Source organism: Channa argus, chromosome 7 (assembly GCF_033026475.1).
Source record: "Channa argus isolate prfri chromosome 7, Channa argus male v1.0, whole genome shotgun sequence".
In the NCBI taxonomy this organism is placed as follows: domain Eukaryota; kingdom Metazoa; phylum Chordata; class Actinopteri; order Anabantiformes; family Channidae; genus Channa; species Channa argus.
Window position 1 is genome coordinate 21,509,130 of NC_090203.1, and position 21,708 is coordinate 21,530,837.

General features: G+C 42.1%; 1 protein-coding gene across 5 annotated transcripts in view; it reads right to left on the reverse strand.

Moving 5' to 3' along the window:
• The window catches only part of klhl32 (kelch-like family member 32), a 23,398-nt gene extending 1,801 nt beyond the window's left edge, over nucleotides 1–21,597 (reverse strand). The window contains exons 1-11 of one of the 5 annotated variants that reach the window (XM_067509068.1): nucleotides 21,401–21,596; nucleotides 20,492–20,598; nucleotides 20,270–20,391; nucleotides 17,692–17,875; nucleotides 12,779–12,886; nucleotides 9,516–9,614; nucleotides 7,228–7,443; nucleotides 4,512–5,238; nucleotides 3,921–3,979; nucleotides 1,179–1,371; nucleotides 24–118 (exon numbers count right to left, since the gene is read on the reverse strand). In XM_067509068.1, the coding sequence (XP_067365169.1) occupies nucleotides 24–118; nucleotides 1,179–1,371; nucleotides 3,921–3,979; nucleotides 4,512–5,238; nucleotides 7,228–7,443; nucleotides 9,516–9,614; nucleotides 12,779–12,886; nucleotides 17,692–17,875; nucleotides 20,270–20,292 (1,704 nt within the window). In that variant the 5' untranslated portion in view covers nucleotides 20,293–20,391; nucleotides 20,492–20,598; nucleotides 21,401–21,596. Of the gene's footprint in view, nucleotides 1–23; nucleotides 119–1,178; nucleotides 1,372–3,920; nucleotides 3,980–4,511; nucleotides 5,239–7,227; nucleotides 7,444–9,515; nucleotides 9,615–12,778; nucleotides 12,887–17,691; nucleotides 20,207–20,269; nucleotides 20,392–20,491; nucleotides 20,604–21,400 lie in introns of those variants that run through there. The other 4 variants (XM_067509067.1, XM_067509066.1, XM_067509069.1 and 1 more) reach the window with 4 other exon arrangements.
• Between the last annotated feature and the right edge of the window lie 111 nt (nucleotides 21,598–21,708).

A 21,708-nucleotide genomic window follows, 5' to 3' on the forward strand; every position in this document is an offset into this window, starting at 1 on the left:
AGTTATGAAGCTACAGCTCTCACCTGAATACAGGCCAGAGGCTCATTGGTCCAAATAGAGTATCCTCCAACAACATAGATTCTGTCATCGTGGACGGCTACTCCAGACTCGTTCTGACCTGAAAATGAAAGAGCCAACACAGTGTGTCAGCCTGCCATGCAGAGGCTTTTCTGACCAGTCCATGAACGTAGGTCAATATGACTACATCCTAGAGGATATGGTTGCTGGATTATGTCTCCAGTGCCAGTATAACATCCCACCTCCAGCAGCCAGGAGCCCACAGATGCTCAACAGGTCCAAGGCAAAGATAGACAACATACTATGTTTCTTCATGATGTACTGTATATAATTCTAGTACCCTCACACAACCAACAGGGAGGCATTTTTGTTATGTTATTTAAAAAGGAGGAGGGAGCCAGCCGACTCCTTCACATACAAGTACTGTAGTTGTGTGATCCGTTAATGTAAAGCATTGGGTACAGCAGCCTCAAATCATACTTTATTAAATATTTCATTCATAATAAAACTGCATACAATACCTGTCCGAAATGACAAATGACTGGCTGACCTTTCTGTTTGGACAGGCAGTGTTGTTTGGGTGTAGCTATGAATTTTTATTTGAAGGTTTCGTGAGAGTAATCAGCCATTATCTGTGTTGCTGCTCCAGGTTGTTATTTAGTACAAGTATAGCTTGATGAAGTATACTTATTCTCTCTCTTGCCATGGGTCAGATGAGATGATTGATCCCACTCTCATATCTGTACACACTATGTGAGACTATAGCCAGAAACTTGCTATGTTGCTTTAGACTGAACAGATGGGAAGGACAACCACGGGTCTCTCTGAAGCCAGTGGAATTTGCCCATCAATACCTCTAAAGTTCACCAAGTAACACTGTGTTCCTGTAACTTATCTAGTTTCTTTAACTGCATGAAAACTGTGTGGCGCTTCCAAAACATCCGGCAAGAGCATATTTTGTTATTTTTGGACAAAGCCAGGCCAACTTTTCCACCAGTCATTATGCCATGCAAGCCTTTTCTCCAGACTGTTGCTTATTTAGTGTGGGAGTGGTTATCTTTTTTTCTTATCATCGTTTCCTCAGCTCTTGACAAGAAGATCTTCAGCATGCATTTGGGTGTGTTCCTCATGTTCACGTGGGCTTTCTTCACTTTGCCTACCTGTGAGGAGGCTAAAGGAGCAGCGCGTCCACTGGTCCAGGTCCATGTTATAGGAGTCGATGTGGCGGACAAGAATGCGGTCATTGTTGTAGTCCAGGTCGTTGCCACCTAGAACGTACAGGTGCCTCCTCACTGCTGCCATTACGTGGTAAACTCGCCTCTGCAGCATAGGGCTGCGGGCCAACCACTGGTCCTGAAGAAGAGGTGGAGGTGCCGTGTGGATGAGGCCAGAGGGGTTAAAGCAAATGGAAGTGGAGAAAGAGGAGAGAAAATGATGTGGAGGACGTGAGAGAGTATGAGGAGGGAGGAAGAGAGTAACAGAGAGGGTGGGAAGGCAAGGATGAATAAGAAGATTAATATTTAAGCATACCCATGCATGGGTAATTGATGTATGCTCATTGCTAGATAAATAACGTGACACTGGAGCTCTGGTTTGTACTAATGACTTCCCTCCCTGTTTCTAATCATATGTTTCAGCCACTCCATTTTACACCAAGGATCCCTGCTCATTTCACTAAGTGTGTCGAAGCTTATTTTGTGTCAGTGTGTGTGTGTGAGTGCTTGATTGAGGCAGAGAATGAGTGTGTGTGTGTGTGTGTGTGTGTGTCTGCTGGGAGCTGACGGGTGGCCATCTGTTGAGGGTAGAGTGGGTGGGGGGTTGCTGTTTCTCTGGCAGGTGAATGTAGATTCATGGTGAATACAAATGAGACTTTCCCTCTCTCTTTCACTCACTTCTTCATTCCCTCGCTTCCATGCTGACATGTACAAACACACACCCATATGGATATCGTCTTTACACATATAAACACTGCATACCTCCATACTATATAGAGCCTCACCGCGATTCAGGTCTCTTTAACAGCTGGCACGTATACACAAACAGGAACTGCATTCCACTACAGATAGCTGTTTGTGTGTGTGAATGTGCAAATAGAGAGAGCTTATTTATTTTTATTTGATAGACTTCCAACATCTAAATGATGCACTGAAGGGATGCAACATACAGTTGGGAATGTATTTGTCACAATATATTTGGTTTATATATATATATATATATGACCTTGAAGGTATAACACTGGAAGAATTCACAGTGAAGGATCAGTTGCTGTTTTTGGAAATTCCTGTTCCTTAACTACTTTATTACAGATTGTACTCTAAGAGATGCTGTAGAGTTTCAAAATGTGTATATATAGAGTTCGAATTTTCCGCATTGCCATTGGTTTTCATTAATTTTCATATGGTGTGAAAATCAGTTAGCAGACATTTGACACCTGCCTGTTGTGTAATCCATCACAGTGAACATAAGGTCTGCATTAATGTTCCTTCATTATTGTTGCACTGATGTGGTTTAAGTGTAGCCTGAATTGCATTCCCCTCACACAAATCATATGATTTTCATAGACATTTATACACTTTTAAAATTAACTGTTAAATCAAGGTCAATAATATTGTCCAAAATTACAATTTAATTTCAGTGGGAAATCTGGACACTGTTGTGTCTCTTTAATTCCCACAACCTTACTGAGCCTCTGGCAAGAAATATAGTTTGTCCCTACAGTTCCTTGAGTAATGTAATAGTATGTACTGAAGACAATTTTATGTTACAAAAAAACAGTGATAGAGCTGCAATCTGGAGAAATCTACACATTAACACCACCTGGCGCCCACAAGGATGGCAAAATACAGCTAAAGTGCCCTTCAAGTTGCTCCCACAGTGGACCAAACATGATAAAGTGCCCTCAAAGGTACCACTCACAGAGAAGCCAATGCAAAAAAATTGCATTCTAACGTTCCCCCATAGCAGAGCAAACATTACAAGGTGCACTCATAGGTGACAACGCAGTAGAGAAAATGTGATAAAGTGCCCTCTAATTTGCCCTGACAGTAGAGTAAGTACAAAAAAAAAATGCACTTGATGTCCCCAGAATAAAGTAAACATCATAAAGTCAATCATGCATCATCGTTCTCTGCTGATAAGTGGCTTTTGAGTTTGTTAGCCCCCCAGGCAGTCTAGGTCCACCACTGAGTGAAACATCAGCAGATCCAGTATGGCAAACATGTTCGTTATCAGGAAACACCCAGCCGACATATTACACCATTAACACCATTACACCTTACACTGAAATACCATGTAAGGGGATGCAACCTTAACTCTGACATCATAATGCACATTCAGCCAGTCCATTCAAGGAGTGTATCAGAAAAGTAATAGAAAATGCAATAGATGGTGAGATAAGATGGAATAATATAATGTGAATTATAGTATTGCATCTGCTTGAAAAATGAATTGGGGGGGAAAAAAAACTTTGCAGTAGCTAAATGTGCATTAAATGTGTTGATGAAAAGGATCGTTGTTTTATTGTTTTTGCCATTTCAAAATAAGGGGATGTAAACTTTAAGCAAAATATTTCTTTTAGCTCTGTTCTTGTCTCTACCAAATCCCGAGGGAAATGTTTGGCTGTTTGTCTGCTAAAGTAAACCAAATGTGTTAAGCACCACAGAACTGAAAAAACTGCAGAATTTGAATAGAAATTCATTGTTTTTTTTTATAATTAAAATAAAAATATACATTACAGCAGTTTTAAAATAAACTAACTCTACACAGCCTGCTTTTAAATAAGGTAGCAGAAGAAAAAGGCACAGGGTCTTGAATAAACAACCAAAATCACAGGTCAGGTTGTTTACTTCCAAAAGTCAATTGTCTAAAAAAGTGAAAGAAAGATTTTATTACTTTACAGTTACCTGTTCTGGGTCATACACCATCAGTCGGTTCTGGTACTGAGCTGTGTTTGTCACCCCACCTGTAAAGATTAATGTACAGATATGCATGAAGCATCATGTCTCATAAATATCAAGGGTGTGTTTGGTATCCATACAGTGTTTACCCCCTTTGAGAGTTTCCCCTTTGAATACAATAATCATTAATTAATTGTCCGTATTTTTCTATTAATATATTGTTTTAATTTTAAAAATTACAAAAAAAGATTTTTTCATGTCAAAGTGAATTCTGATTTTTACGAAGACATGTCAACAATTAAAGATATAAAATAAGTAATTGCATACATCCCGTATTCTGTTGCCAACATTTCTCTATATTTTACTGCATTCATTGTGGCCTTTAATTTAGATTACTTTGTAATGAAAGACTTTTTTTTTTTTTTGCTAAACATGAGAGTTTAAATCATCTATAATTCAAGGTTACAAAGAAATAGAATGGGAAAACTTACACGACGGGGTGAATACTTTTTATATGCATGAGTAATGCATTTGCAAGAACTTTGTGTGTGTGTGTCTGAGTGTGTGTCTCAGACTTTGATCCCAATGACTGTGTACCTGAGACCCAGAGGAGGTTGTCAGCCACACAGCCAGCGTGACAGGACAGTGAGTGGTCGAAGGGTTGGACAAACATCCATTTGTTCTTTTTGGGACAGTAACGCTCCACAGAGGGCAGCACCTGTCTCAGCTCGTTCCTCCCCCCTACTGCATAGAGGTACTGACCCAGAGCTCCCAGGACAAAGTGTTCTCTGCAAGCCTTCATGGGGGCTATCTCAGTCCATCGGTTGCCCCTGGGGTCATATCTACAGGCAGACCTCACTGCACACGTCCTCCCGGTGGCATGCTCCACTTCACCACCCACGACAAACAGGAAGTTCCCCATTACAGCCACACAGTGGTGGCTGCGCCCAGTGGGCATGGGTGCCAGTTCACTCCAGTTGGAACCCCCTGCAACACGGACATGCTCCTGTGCTGCCGGGTTGAAGTACCGCAGCTCTCTGACTCGGCTCACCTCTCGCTTCCGCCCGCCAATTATGTAGAGAGTGAGGGATTGGAAGCGAGGCCTGGTGCGGGCTGACTGATGGAGAGGCTGAGCAAAGGTGGCGTGATGATAGTCCAGAGCCTCATCCACCAGGGCGGCAGCAGTAGGGCTGGACTGGACCAGAGGGTGGCTATGGGCGAGGTGGTGCAGGGTGGGGACGTCCATCAGGCCATAGCGGACATGCTGTAGAAGATCCTCAGTGTACTGGTAGCGGCAGTCATGCTCCAACCATAGAACAACCAACTAGAAGCAGAAAGACAAAATAAGAACTTTATGAACTCATTCCCGCCTTCACAAAAAAGAAAACAAAGGCCACGGGAAGGAAGGAATAAAAGTTACATGCGGAAAGGGAAGGGACAGTATAAAAAACTTATAGACGAGAGGAATGAGTGAGAAGATGAAAAAACAAAAAAACTCAAGAAGGAAGACTAAAGGAGAGTATCTAAGACAAAACAAGTAAATGACTGCTAATCATGATTGTTTTCTAGACACCTAAAGGCTATTGTGCCAAGGCTGAGGCAAACTAGTGTTGCACGCACACACACACACAGACACATATACAAGCATTTATTAATCAGCAGCATTCAATACGCAGACTGTAAATATCCACAGGCACCCTCCTTTGTTTAATGCAGCCAAACTCGGTTGCAGAGAAGGGATTTAATTGAACTTGAGAGCAGTGGAAGGTTATTTAGCTGCAACGAGGTGGGAATGTGGGCGAGATGACTTACGATCACTGATACAATTATCAGGAAAATCAAGTTGTTTGTAGAGACCGAGAAATTAGTGCAGCAGAATAAAGGCACATTTTGGGATGAAAGCAGAGTCAGTGTCACATCTGGAATAAGTGTGTGATGTGTGCACAACTACTTAATGTGTGCATTTTCTTATGGCTGTTCAAACAAAAACGGTCTCTCTTATCGACTCTAAAGGTGCGAATATGCAACAAGCATGCAAGTCAGGGTTGTCTTTGTATTATCTGTGCCATTCTCCTGTCTCTACCTCCTTTCTCTATCGCTCAACCCCGCCTCTCTCCTCCTCATAGCTCTGAAGTGACAGCGTGTGTGTGTGAGCACTATGGCAGCTGACTGTGAAGGTCACACTGCATCACACAACTTCCTCGGGGCACAGAATAAATCAACTCCTTCTCCCTCCTTCCCTTCTTCACTGAAAGAGAAAGTGCAAGAGAGAGAGTGTGTGTGTTGTGTGTGTGTGTGTGTGGGAGAAAATGAGAGAGCAAGGGAAAGTGATAGTGAGGGAGGTGATGAGAGGGGGAAGCTACAAAAAGGCAGAGCAAAGGATGGCAAAGAGAGAGGAAAGAAGAAGAAAAAAAACAAAGCCAGAGAAAATGTGATTTCCAGAGCGTGAGAAACTTTGAGTGACGATGATTGACGGCCAAGCTATATCGGTCCGGTATTGGCGGGCACAAACCCCCCCACCCTTTCGGACGACGGCCCCCGCTTGCTGTTCGCTTCCGTCTGATGCCCAAATTAACCTTCTAGGCGAAGTGAAGGAGGCCCAAAGCAGCCTAATCAGAGGCTGATTATGGCGGCGGCGGTTGGCTAAAGGGTCAGGGTAATTGTGCCATCAGAGGCCTGATTGTTTTCAATCAGACGGGCGGCCGAGTGACAGCTGGGGGATTGGGGCCCTGATGGAGCCGCGGTGGGCCTAATCAGAGAAGAGAAGAGGAGAAAGACAGAGGGGGAGAGAAACGTGGGGGCAGAGGGTGAGGTGGGTGGGGGGGTGGGAGGGGGGGTTGATTGGTGCAAATGAACAGTCAAAATGGCAAGTCCCCACCCCGCACTGCCACCTCACTCCACAATACTGGCAGTTCATCGTGGATGCACATGCACACATTGAAGTGCACATGGATGCATGGACTAACCCCCTATCACAATGAAGCACATGCAGTATGAAACGCTTGTTCTTATTGCATAAATTGCAAATCAGTAAACCAAACAAATAGTAATATGTAAGATGCAGATGGCAGTTTAATTTGTTGTTTATTCTTTGTATTTGCTATTTATTTTACCATACATTTCTTATTTTGTGTGTGTGTTTGTGTATGTTCGAGTACGTGTGTGCGAATAGTTTAATGCCAAGATCCAATTTACAAGCAGAGATAATTGCTTGTCACTTTATTTTTATTCAAAACATTACCTTAGTGCTACACCTTAACACCTTAAAGCTGCATCTCTTCAGGCCCCGAGTTTCAATGAAAACCTTGCATACCTTCCATATCTCCTCCTCGCTCAGGGAGGTGAGACGGTCGCTCTTCAGCACCTCCCTGAGGAGGCGGTAGGGCAGCTGCAAGGCCTCATCCTGCCGGTTCTGGTTTAACTCCGACAGATGCTCCACCAGGAAGCCCACCACAGCCTCCTCTAAGGAGGGGAGGTGGAAGAGGTCGGCCACACGGTACAGCTCCAAGTAGTTCATACTGCTCAGCTCCTACAGGATGAATATGTAAACACACAGATGAATGCATATATTTTTTTTTTCATTTTTACATGCTGTAAGACTCCAGAGACAGCTGTCAGAACATGTGTTGTCAAAAATGCATCATGGTAACTAATAAGATGGCTGGTAAACACACCTGGACTGGATTCCTGTTTAAAACACTTGTGAAACTCTTCTCTTCTATAAATTGTAAGTACCAAATCAGATTACTTTTGCGGTGCCACCGTGTGGGCACAAACACAAGATGGTTATATTTGAAGTGTTTCATTTGAAAATAAAAGTTGCTTGAGTATATTTTTCGTGTCATAGTGAACATTACAACATGGTGCAAAATGTGGAGACGGACAGAGCAAAAGTGCACACGAAAGAAAATAAGGTCTCACTACTGGAATGATACTGCCATCTTCTGGTTGTCCTTCAGCACATACTGTGCAAATATGCACTCACGGGCCACTTCATTAGGTACACACGTATATCTAATGCAACCCAAAACAGCAGCTCTGACCTAAGTTCTACTTTTACAAGGTCATACTTTCCCAGTTGTAAGTTCAAACTGTCAGAAAGGTTTATAATTGATTGGTGGAGTCATACTGGAGTGCATAATATTAGGACGTGGGTCTGTTTTGGCCCCCTATTTGAAATGAAGGGGGGAGCCAAAACAATATTAAATATTAAATTTGACATGTGTATTTTATGAAGAGGCCACGGAGTGTACATCAGCCTCTATATACTCCGTTACTAATATTACAGCTTTAATAATAAAATACTAAATAAAATAAATTGCTACTATTTCAGAGAAAATGTATGTAGTTTATTGTATTTTGAAATGCCTCTGAATCACAATTTCAAACCATAAATATAACTAACGTTTTATTTTAAGATTAGAGTGATTATTATAACTATTATAGAAATAACACAATCAACAATCATATAAATATGTGACTGCAATCATTGCAGATAAAGGGTTCCAGTGCTAAACTGAGCAAGTGTAGCACTGACTGTAGATATTCAACATTCAGTTAACGGAATTCTACACATCAGCATCCATCACGTTAGTCATGGCTTATCTGGCCGATACATACACTGCAACAGAGATTAAGATTTTGCAGCCACCAGATGGCACATTGTAGCTAGGTTTACAATTGTGATGTAACTGTAAGAGCTGTTATGTTAGAATACAGTGCAACAAGGGTATATTCTGCTGGAATGTATCTCAGTTTCTGTGATTAAATGCACGAAATAGGCAGCAAGATATCCTAGTTCCTCAAAGTAACCTGATTCAGGCACCTCACCTGACAAGTGTTCACCTTACTGAAGGGTCCTTGAGCAACTTGCTGAATCTGTTCTCTAAGTGACTTGGACCTCTAACCACCTGGTGGATGTATTCATTTTCTCTTCTGGCTCCTGACATGTTTAGCATTAATCTGTAAGAGGTCTAAGCAAGACAGCACTGAAGCACGCATCCAAAAGTGTCATTTCTGAGTTTTCACACAATGCAATGCTCCTTTACAGACCCAAATCCAATATACCTGTATATGCTTCTGACAATCATTCTTCAAAATGAAATGGATTTCTGTCATTGTCCTATACAGTATTTGTCTGAGTCAAGAAGCAGTAGCTACTTAAAAGCCCAACATGAAAAACAATGCATGTAACACGGGTACAGGTGGCAGCCTCGTGAAAGTCACTCTTTCTCTTTCTTACTTTTCACTACAGTACTGTTGAAGAGTTGAATCAAATGAAGTTATATCTTAACTTATATTTAGCATAATCTCTGTGTCAAATTACATTACATAAATAAATTTTGTTTTCCATAACAAAATATGGCCTTTCCATTACCTGAAAATCTTTGTCCACACTGCTTTGCTGTTTGTCTAAAGGGGAATACTTTACATTTTTCCGTAAATGGATTTTCCTGGGTGCAACACAGCTCTCAAACATAAACGGCATTATTTTTATTAACCTGATGGTAAGACTGGAGCGTGAAGCAGTTATTCTTTATTTTCCTCTCCTCATTTCCTCTGCTCATACGCGAGGCCAGCTATGTATTTATACACGTGTACCTGGATGAGGTAGTGGGAGCAGAGGCTCAGGAGCTCCAGCAGCTGAAGGTGGCTGCCTGCAGACAGGACGTCCTGGATCACTGCTGGCTCCAGCAGGATCTGGGCAGAGATAAACAAGGTCATCATACTGTATATTTCTCTTTCAGTTTCACTGCAGTAGTTGAGTAGTGTCATGTAGTTTTTCAGAAAAACTGATTCAGTCTAGTTCTGATGTTAGGTTACTTAGAAAATCTATTCAGTTAAATCACTTGAATTATTTTTAGTCTATATTTTGTAGGTGTCATATTAAGCCTGTGAACAAAAAACTTTTAACAAAAGGTCAAGAATCATATCATTTGGGCAATGGTGAAAATGTTTTTCTTATTTATTTATTTATTTATTTAGTGCATAGCTGGCACTGTTGTGTTACTGATGCGACAAATCAACACAAATGTGAGAAGGAAACAGAAGAGATTTGATTGTAGTAGAGAAGAGAGACACAAGCTTCACAGCATAATAGGTATGTCTGATGGCTATTATAGAACTCATTAATTTGTGATTGATATACATAAATATAAAACTTTATCATCCTGTCAGTAGTAACATATTCAGTGACGTATTACAACGTTGATTCTGCCCAAATGCTTCCTGTACAGATGATTGAACAGCAGCTGAAATTATTTGCTGAAAGCTTCCTTCTGTTTCATCCATATTTTCCAAACATATGCAACATAATGCTCTGTACCACAGCCAACACATATTCCCAGGTACTGGGGAGCACAGCCAGGTAGCATGTGTCGTGCGGAAAATAAACTGCCCTGTTTTTGTATCTAGTCTGAGAAAACTAACTAGGACCACATGGAGAATTTAATGCAAATATTCCATTAGTCACTGAAATGATCATCAGGGCTCGACGTGCATTATGTAGCTGCTTACACTCACCTGTGCCAAATGACATTCAGTTTGGTTTTCAAAGGCAGGGACAAACCTTTGATAATCCATTTAGCATCTCTGCCCTACATAGCCACAGAGCCGTGACTGCATCAGTGGTGAAAGTGAGAAAAATGACTTCATCATTTGTCTCCCTCGCCTCTCACTAGTGTTGATACAGCAGTGGGCTAAACATAGTTTACTAGCACTCATGAGCATCATTATTAATCGTTATTAATACATTTCTGAAAACAGCAAAAGCAGCTTTTGGGTTACATCTCAATAGAACAGGTTTGCTCGCTACTTTCTTCACATGAATGTGAAACACATTTGATTCTTTTTGCTGAGCACATGATTTGTAATCAAGAAATTTGATTGGAATAATCAAATATTTGCCAAAACACTTCACAGCAAGCTTTGCTGGTGAGGAAGCCTGTGGTCGAAACAACAAATACTATATATTTTCCTTTTCTTCTTTACTTAATCCACATCAGCAGGTAGCAGCAGCTATGAAGAAAAACCAAAAATAATAACTATAATAACTCTACGTGACTGCTCTTTATGTCCTGCTCTCATCTCTCCACTCCAGAGGCCCACTACAGCCAGAGCACTTCAGCCTCACACAGCAGAAGTCAGTTTTATAACAGCACGGCTGGTTCAGTGTGGGAGTACAGTGAGTTCTTGTGTAAACTCACATTTATTGCATTTGCTACTTGTGAGATTTTACCTAGAGGAGAAGACCAAAATCAAAGAAGATGGCAGAATATATTTGTCTTCCAAGCAAGATCTGACCTATATATGTACCCTCAGAAAAATAGCGGTCTTAGATATTTTATGTCTGTGGCTAATGAAAGCAAAACACCGCAGGATGTTCCAAGTATTTAATGAATGGAGATATCTGCTGGGGTCCTGGCATGCAGTACAAACTAACAGTTAGTTAAGCTCCTAAAAGACCTCGGGTCTGAGGGCGTCCTGTAGCACCAAGTACTTTCACTCACCCTACTGGCCTATGACATGTGGCTGAAGGATTTTAGTAGGTCATTATTTACGGTGTGGGGATAAGCATATTGCCCTCATCTCATCTGCTATCATCTCCTCTGGGCAGACAGGAGCTGAGCCAACCAAAGCAGGGCGGCTTGCAAGCCTGCTGTTGACCTACTTTACACTGCTTAACCGACTCACTCTTTGCTCATTTCCACGGTGGAAATAAAATTAGAAGTAATTACAAAGTTCCTGACCTCCCAGCACACTGCTTAATCTTCTGCTGTGCTCACTGGACCGAGTACATTATTGGCACTAAAGATGTCAAGTGCATGATCATATAGGTTACTTATTTTTCGTTTATGGGATTAGAAGCACTGTGACCCCACTGACATCACTGCCTTGCTAATCATTGAAATGAAAATACTGGGCTCTGCATTTCTGATTTCTTAAAAAATGAACGTACGTATTTGTGATTTTTAGTTCCCAGGAAAATGTTCACCAGACAGAGCAGTGACTGAATTATGGAGGCCAGAATCTAATACAGCACCTGCACCTGCACACTGCTGGCAGTAGCGCGTTCTCTTTTATTTCCATTTTTCTCATACTTTAGACTTTTTTGCAACTGTAATTTCGATTGAACGATACTTTGTGTCCTAACAGTGGTAAGTTGTAGCTCTTTGCAAAGAGAGTTGGATGCAAATCATTTGGTTTGCTTTGGAGATATTATGCACTGTTGTAATCTACAAACACGATAAAATATTCTAACAGTAACAAAGTAGTGTTAGTAATACTAACAATAAGTAAGCAGGAGAATCATACTTTCCCCTCAATCAGCCACATGCTGGCTACAAGCCCATCACGATGGATTAAGGCTGCGTCTGTGACTATCACAAATAAATGTCAAACGTGTTAGACAAATTGTGTTTGCTTGCTCCAGAGGTCTATGTTGTGTCTATGGGTGAAGGTGGTTCTAGGATGCTGGTCTGAACTTCAACATGTAGTGTGCCCTCATTGCTGATTATACTGAAAACATTTTTTCTTTCCTTTGAAGACAGGTCACACTTTCATGTGTGGAAAATGTCCTCATACTAAAGCAGCTGCTTATTAGTAGCTGCAAGCCAGGATGTGGCCTTGAAATGAAACTGCCTATCAACCAGCTGATGTATTGTAGGCCTGTGAGAAATAACAATATAGAGTTAGAGCTTATTAAGCAGTAAAGTATCTGCTCGTTGCTTGGGAAAGAGTATGATTCAAGGACGGAGACAGGTCCAACAGTGATAGGTCTAACATTAGTGGGGACTTCTATCCACATGCAAATAGTAAAGTTTCAGTGGGCAATTATGTTTGTGCAGGCTGGTGTTTCTGCTCACCTGTCCAGTGTAGGCGAAGTCCAAAGCGTGCTTTAGTCCAATACCGGTCACTCCTTGCAGAGTCACTTCGTCGGCTTCACTCTCCACCATGCACAAGCTGAACATGGCCTGATTGACACATTGCCAAAACATGGAGTTCAGGTGAGGAGATAACATCATATTTTATCTGGCATTTTCTTACCTAAAATAATAAATCTCAGACAAAGAAGTGAGACCCTGGGCTATTTCATTCCCAGTATCCATGGGTACTGATGGTAAAATCAATACAGCTTTATTCTTCCAGTCCTTGACTCTGTTGACTCTGTGCGCTGATCATATTATATCTGTAACTTGTTACAGCATTACCGGACTGAGAAATCGTTTTGTGTGTGTATGTGCTGAAAAAACGGCCTTATAGTTAATCAAAACCTGTCAGACACAACATCCCAGAGCCCCTCTGTATTGATATCATTGATTTGCCTACCTTGGCCTCAGAGGTCAGCAGAAATAAATAGCACAATTGGTACTTTCTCCCATACAGCCTCTCTGTCTTTCTGTCCTTCTCTCATGCTCAACACACACACACACACACACACACACACACACACACACACAGTTACACGTGTGCACGCCAAACGCCATGTGAAATCAAAGCAGCGAATGCAGCATCTGCAGTCTGGTCATGCTGTGCGTGAGTCCAGCTTACAGCTCGCTAATCAAAGCTATTGACTGGTGTCACACTATGAGGGGATGATGCAGTGGTGTTGCCAGACATAAAGCTCCTGTTGGCTTCAAAGTAGACATAAGGCTGAAAATCACCCCCCCCCCCCATTACTCCAATCATACAATTTATTTTTTCGTGAATGTCTGATGCATGGGAGAACTGTGCTATTAGCCCATCTTTACTGCCACTGGGCTATTGCTGCTGCTGAAACTACTATTGCACACATGCATTATTTGTATTCTTGTGCATTAAACTCTGTCAGCACTAAACATCTACCACACAGTCTGTGCAGTGTGCTTTACTGCCAGTCATTTGTTGCTATCTATGACGGCTCCGTCCTGATCTATCAGCATGTACGTCTTCACTGTGGCCTCTTTGTTTGTGTACATATGTCTGTTACTTGCGTCTCATGTTTTTATTTTTGCTGATCCTTTGAAATTGTGCCATGTGTGTCACTCTCATCTCTGGCCCAAAGAATTTCGTGATGTCCATTAATTAACTGTACCTGATAATGTTGGAGTATGTTGGAATATTAGGCTCATGGCATTGCAATACCTCAACACTGATTCTTGTTTTAAGTGGCAACATGTTTGCTGCATACCCGCTGCACTGCCCCAGTCGTATCCGGATAGGTGGCCATATGCTTAATGTGATGTATTGACACAGACCACAAGGTGTGGCTTAGTGAAATGGGTTAAAGTTAAACTGCATTGTTTGCCGCATTCTGGATTAGGCAAAAATCGCATTATTTTCTTATCATAAATCTGAATGAACCCCGTGCCAAATATAAAGGAACTTGTGAGATTTTATTGGGAGCACAGAATATCAATACTGGTGGACATGCCAAAATAACTGTACATGCATGTAAACTGCAGCTGGACTGGTTTGCAGACATGTTCGACAGCGATGCAGCATTTTTAGCCCCAGTTCTTCCCCAAATTGTAATGGGACATACAGACAGCATCAGTAACTCTTGAAAATGACCTGTAGACCATCTCTTCCCACAAAGGATTTCTTCCTTAACAATAGGGATCGAGCTACTGTAATTTGCAATTTCACATATCTTCATCACATTAGCAGCCTGAAGCACAGTCAATGCAGTATCTCTACCGAGATACTAGTGTACAACTACGTTATAAAGCTCACAGGACCTCGGGCTAACCCGTTCCAATGCATCTGTCATGAAAACAACATCCCTCACCAACCTCATCTGATCCTTTCTGAATCATCACACACATTAACTTTAACCAGGCACTGACTTCCTCTGATAGTCCCTTTGTATTGTCAATATGATGTGTGAGAGCGTGTCAACTTCAGGCATCGCTGAGTTTTAATCGAGGCCTGCACTTCCCTCCTCAGCGGTCGGCCTCGTTGATTCACCACTGTGCTAATTAAAAATCCACTGGTCCACTGAATATAGGAGAGCCTGTGGCTAAACCTGGGGTGTAATGGTGGCTGAGCTGTGGTCAGTGTATGCAGTGCGTGTAAAACACAGAAACTTGGATACAGACATAGGCAGAAAGTAACAAGTAGAGTGAATGTGACGGAGAGACTGTCTTCACTTTGCAGGTTTACTTCTCTATTAAGCGTGTGTTCACAAGTGAGCAGGTAGATTGAAGAAGCTGTTTGCTTCCTGCATGAATAGTCCTGACCTTGGTGGAGGAGCTGAGGAAATACTGGCGTTGATGGATGGATCCCCTGACTTGGGTTATAGATCGAGGAGAGAGCCACAGAGCTCTGCTCACTGCAGGGCTGGTGGCTATATTAACAGGAAGGTGTGTCACCGAAGTTGATATCCTACACGTAAAATTCATATTTTCCAACGTGCCAACGTACATACCAGTGGTTCTGGACTGAATCTGCAACTCTTGGTATTCTGTGCCACTGCTCTTCTTCTTCAGATCTAACCCTCATCATACCAAGGAATGAGAAAAGTTTACAAAGATTCCAGGTGTTTAACAGAATTATATTTTTGTCTCTATAATAACTTGTTGTAAATTCTTATCATGTTTGTCTGAGGTCGGATACTAGATGAATGTTGCAGCAATCAATTCCTGTTTAAACATTGTTTAAAAATTCAGACTGATCCTAATTCAGCAAACGCTGTTCGAGTTATTAATTTTAGATAACGTTGTCTTGAATAAGATTCCAACCTTATTTTAAAATAAAATTATAGCACTCGACTATGGCTGAATGCTGTATGTGACATCGGCCTGATGGGAAACACCCCAAACTCCTGTACAAGTAACAGATCTTATTTGATTTGTGTTTCAGCTTCCATAACGTTTTTACAGTTACTGTTGTTATTTGATCATTATTGGTGACTTGATTATTACGTACTTGCTTTTATAAGAATTATTCTGGGTCTTTTCTGCACTTTTGCAAACTGCATGTTTTCTCTCTATACCAAGGATCTTCATAATATTAAAATGACCACAACATTTTAGGTTGAAAATATTCCACTCTTCTTCTATGAATTCCAATTAAATCTGGGATCTCATCTGGGATCTATGTGCCGTAGATCAAATAAGGCGCAGTGGGCAAAACTAAATGAGGTACTCTCCTACTCAAAATAACACGTCTTTATAAAGGGGTAAAGACATTATCAGACTTCTGTATATGTTGACTTGTGTCTTTGCTGCAGGCCTAGCAGACATTTATCTGCATGGCAAAGAAAACAAGGAGACACTAGTGGGTCTGTGTATGTGGGCGCTCTCGCTGAAGGTGGCGTGTGATGCTGGTGTGACCGATTTGGCCACATCTCCCTGAGCTGTCCAGGCGCCTCGGTAACGTGACAGCAGTGGAGGAGGCAGGTGACACGTTCAGGACAAGTCCCAGGTAAACAACTCACGCTTGGTCAGGTATTTCATTACAATCACTCATGTCTGCTGGGCCAGATAACGCGTTGTAATCACTGCTATGTGTGCATGAGGGTGTCTGTCTGTCTGAGTGTGAAAGAAAGAGCCACAGAGGCAGAGAACACAGTGGCTGTTCACAACACGAGGCACCGTCATCTCCTCAGTAAATGAACTAAATGAAACCCAGCAGTGGAGTCAGATGACAAACTGAAGATAATGTTATTAAGACCGCACAGAGGAGCAGGGGAGAGGACGGAGTTGTCTTCCTTACTGGAGCAGACAGATCTAATAATCCGAGTGCAGGAACAACAGTATTGCTCGGATCAGCTGGGACTTGAAAGAGCAACGTTTAAAAATGGAACTGAAGAATAAAAGGAGAACAAAAGTGAAGCGGACGAACAATGGAGGAGAGGAGTGTGACTCGCCCACCCTCAACTCTCAGCAGAGAAAAGTAAAAATAACTTAAACACACACACACATACACACACACACACACACACACATCGGGCAATCCCTGGGCAACTTGGACATATTTAATCTGCCTCTCATTTTCAAGAGGGATTAATTTTGACTTTCTAATCTGCTCAGTGTCTCTAAATCAAATCTCACCAGTCCACTTTTCCCTGTGCAGCCCATCTCAGCAAATCTCCTGTCTGGCTGTCTGACGGCGGGAGTCTACCTGAAGCGACATGTGAGGTTTACCTGAAGCCGGGGCAGGACACAGTGCTAAAGTAAACGCCGGGGCTACATCCAGGTGGGCTTGTGAACAATAATCGGCTGTGGCACTGTTGATGTAGATTGAAACGGTCAGTGCGTCATATTGTGTACCATCCGTGCACTTACGCCTGACCAGATCTACTTTTTAGTTTCTCCAATACTTGTACTGTTGACAACTTAAAACAGTATTATTTAGATTAGTGGGGGAACCTTTACCACTTCATTAATTACCCGAGCTAATGGGGTTCTTCCGACAGGATCAGCTGCAGTGTGAGACAGTTCTAACAATCCACCATCCCAGAAGATGCTTTCATAACACATTATTGTCACCTCTAACAATTCTGCAACAGGCTACACTGCCTGACTGATACCAGTTTTTTATTTTTTATTTATTTATTTATTTATTTGTTCTTCCGGCTTATCCCATGAGTTCAGGGTCGCCACAGCGGATCATTGTCCGCATGATGATTTGGGGAAGTTTTGCTTACAGCAGCCCCCATACCAGCATTTTTTAGAATGGCAAATATCCCCTTGATAGTCCAGTTCAAAACAAAGAAGTCTTATGTTGAGCTATGAATGTTCCGGTGCAAAACATACAAGAATTTTCAAGGTATACAACATGGTTCAGGACTCACCCTGAAGTAATCACTGCATGCTGCAAGGACAGCTTTGTGGGCGTGGAACTTCTGCTCACCGGCCACCAGGGTGACGTCACACAGCAAACCATCCTTCCTCTGCTGGTTGAGGGCAGAGAGGACAGAGTCCTGGTGGGACTTTGACTGGCAGAGCTTCTGTCCTGTCAGCATCTCCCTACAGCTACTGTAACACACAGAGCACATGTAGTTGACGTAGAGCTGGAGGAGACAAAGCTTTATCCTAATGTTAATCATGCATTAATCGTACTGTACTACTTGAAGGTCTGTGGAGATTCATACGCAACCACGTCTTGGCCTTCACCAAAATGGCAGGTGGACTTGCCACTTTTGTGATCTACTACTTGTACTACCAACTGCTGCTACTATAAATTCTGCCATAAGCTGAGCCTTTGTTGAAAGGTTTCAATTCCAGTACCACTAAAAACACTTTGAGTTTGATACATGTTCCTACACAATACGTTTTTATACCAATTTAATAAAATCCATGTTATCAAAAAGAAAATGACACTACACTTTATACTACAAGTCTAGTTAGTTGATTTTTCATCACTGTGGCATTTTTACATCTAAATTAGTTTTACAACATCATAATAAATATGTTTACCACAACTTACAGTTGTCTGCTCACATATCAATGAATCAAAATGTGTGAAAGATATGAAGTTGGAACCTCCAGGTCACCAGATTGCCACATCCATTCCGACAAAAAATATTATAATACAATTATTTTAACGCAGAATGGACAATTGCAAGTCAGTTGTGAACGGTGCATGATTATATGATTATTAACTCACTGATACTGGTGAGATTTACTCCCTAGGAATTTTTCGATAGTATTGAAGCAAGAGAATTCTAGTTTAAGCTCTGACTGGTATTTCGATTAGGTCCCCACGCTCATCAGTATATGTCTCACTGTTCTCAAGTCAGACAAAAAACATATGTGATAAGGTGTGTCAGACTGACTGATGGACTGTGCGCTGTGGACCCATGTAGCAGAAAATATACACTGTTTTCCAAGCCATCCTCAGTCCCTTCCTGCTTGTACCCATCCATCAGCAGCACACCACCCCGTCCATCCAAATCCATCTCTGTCCACTTACAGTCCCGGCCGTCACTCTAAATGCTGTTGTGTGCCAGGAGGCTTGGTCTGTCACCTTCATGGTGACGGGCTGTAAGACAGAGGGAATAACGGGTGTGCGTGGGCGCGTGTGTGCGTGCTGGGGGCTAGAGGTAGGATGAATGATGAGTCAAGCTGTTTGTTTGGTAAGTGGACTCTGGAGCTGGAGGTAGAGCCAAGGCCAAAAATTGCCTTGCTAGGATGAGAGGGAAAGGAAATGACTGAATTTTACAACCCAGAGATGGAGAAATGGATGGGGGGGATTTGAGCAGGGATCAAAGCCTTCAGTGCCCATGATTATGATCGTGAGGAATAAGCTATATGGAAATATATAAAGATAGAATTTAATCCTGTATTTTTGATCAGTTTTAAGCTGACAACTGTGATAAATTAAACACTTTCAAAGGGTTACCAGTGATGTTGCATCTCACTTTGACCATCTTGAAATAAAAGAAAAAGAAGATTAAAATTAAAGCAGCAAATTCTGATTTTATTCTACTAGCTTGAGTTTTTCCAACGTTCTCATTCTAAAGTTTCCAGAATGCACCATAGAGCATATTTGTGTTCAACTCTCCTTTCCATGTCTTGTCAGAATTCACAACACAATATTTTCAGAGGATGAATAGTAAACTAACCTCATAAATGAAACAGGTGGAATTGTGCTTTAAACCCACTATGTTCTTGTACCATGCGGTGCATCATTGTCTGTTTTAACTTTAGCACTGGCTTTGCCAAAGTCATGTCTAAAATTCAGTAAACTGTGGCATTAAAACGATTAAAGGTGGATTCTAGTGGCCAGAAATTTTTAAATAAGGCTGGTCACACTCATTATATTGCCTCACAGTCAACAAATCCCGTGGGAATATCAAGACAAACAATAAATCAATCTTAACTGTATGTCCCATGAAACTCCAATTAGCTTTAAAAACAAGTAAAAACAAATTAAAGTGGCCCCCAATTGCACCGGGTGATGCTCCATCTTTGCACGTGGCCATTGTACCGTATTTAGTCTCAGTGCAACCCACTGTATATATTATGTTGAAAATACTTACTGATACGCTGAATCGACAGCTGAAAATAGTTTCCAACAAAGACATTATTTACTCAGGTTTGTTCTGCTTTTTTGCTGTTCTCTTACAAGTGGGTTTACCTTTGTCTGACCTCCACTACATAAATACAGTGATAAGAAACAGTGTGATAGGATGAATGGAAGCTCTGTTTTTATAGAAAAGTAGCAGGATAAACACAGCACACTAGATAAACCTTTGGCCAACAAAGTATTGACCGTATCTCACTTAAGTTAAAATAAGGAGAAGTGCTCTTGGCCCCATAAGTAAATGGCTCCTTGTCTACATTTTATGAAGTGATCAATTCAGTAAGGTTGGTTTTTTGTTTGTGTGAGTAAGTTCAGGAAGTATGGAAGTGTGAGACCGACACTACCTGAGGCTGGGTTCAGAAGGCATTCCCCCAGACAAAGGAAGAGAAGATGGCGTTGGAGGTGGAGACAAAGTGCTTTGTGGCTCCTGAAGACTGCAGTCTCCTTGCTCAGCACACGCATCCGCCTGAAAAGACAGAACAGCACGTCAGCCTCATTCAGTCCAACTCGACTCACTGTGACAACCTCCTGTGCAACGTATGAAGGGACGCAACTGCAGATCGCACCTGATAATCCCAACTTCTGCCTTCTTTCGGCTACATCGGCGTTGCCTCTGACAGTTATTGTAGTTGTTTTTCATGTGCAGAACAGGTACTGTGTCAACCACAGGTAGCTAGACTTCAGAGAGGGAAATAAACAAGCTCAGCACTTCTCAAAACAAGCTGGGAGTCCAAATTACACCAAGTCCTTTTGCTGTAGCTACAACCTTGACATAATGTGCTACACACCTGAATCTGATATCCAACAGTCTCCTGTGAGACAATGCCCAGCAACATAAGAGACAAACAGAGGTCAGCACAGATGCACTCTGAAATCCAAGCTGCTCTGGATACTCTGATTGAGACTACTCACTCACTATACAGTAAGTTGTCCTAATTATCATATGCCTATTTCACAGAAAAGAACCTGTGCTTATAAATGGCATATCATATTAGTTCCTATCTATTTTACCTCAGAGAAACACACACACACACACGGACACATTTAGGATCTGATAATCACAACAATTGGGTCACTGTTCTCTGCAAAACCTGGTAATCTCCTGACTGAACAACCACACAGGCAAATGTCTTTTACGCACAAGAAATAATAGCATTTAAAACAAACTGCTCGCAGGCAATTGAACTGAGGAGAAGGAGGAAGGTTTGGGTTGCCAGGTAAGAAGCCACCATCACTCCATTAACTATTACTTTTCAAAATCCCTCAGCTGTCACAAGGTCTCCTAGCAACAGGCCAGCGCCTCGGTCCACAAACTAAGGGGCCGGAGGACATAAGAGATAATAATCCTGTTGCATCCATCGCAGCGCACGCACTCATACATTCTCCAGCAAAGTGTCTTTCGAGCACCTTTGGGGTTTGCAGGAATGTACTGTATCCAGCGTCCTCTTATCTTAATGTACCGTGAGCTTACGTACCTCATATGAACGTGTTCAGCCCCGTCCCCTTCGGCGGCACCTCCGTTACAAATGTCATTTATGTCCGAGGCTGGTCTCGCTTCAACATCCGTAGCGAGAGGACTGGAGGGAGCGCAACCGCGGTGAGATGCGCACGGTTATTACGGACACTTTATTGGTTACACTGTAGCACCTCAGTTGTCACATCATAACCCCGCCTCCACGGCGGTCACATGAATTAAGGCGGAGAGGGTGCGCCGCGCCCCCTGGTGGACAAGTGGAGCACGGCACAAATGTGCGACTGCATGACATGTTCACTGCACACAGTC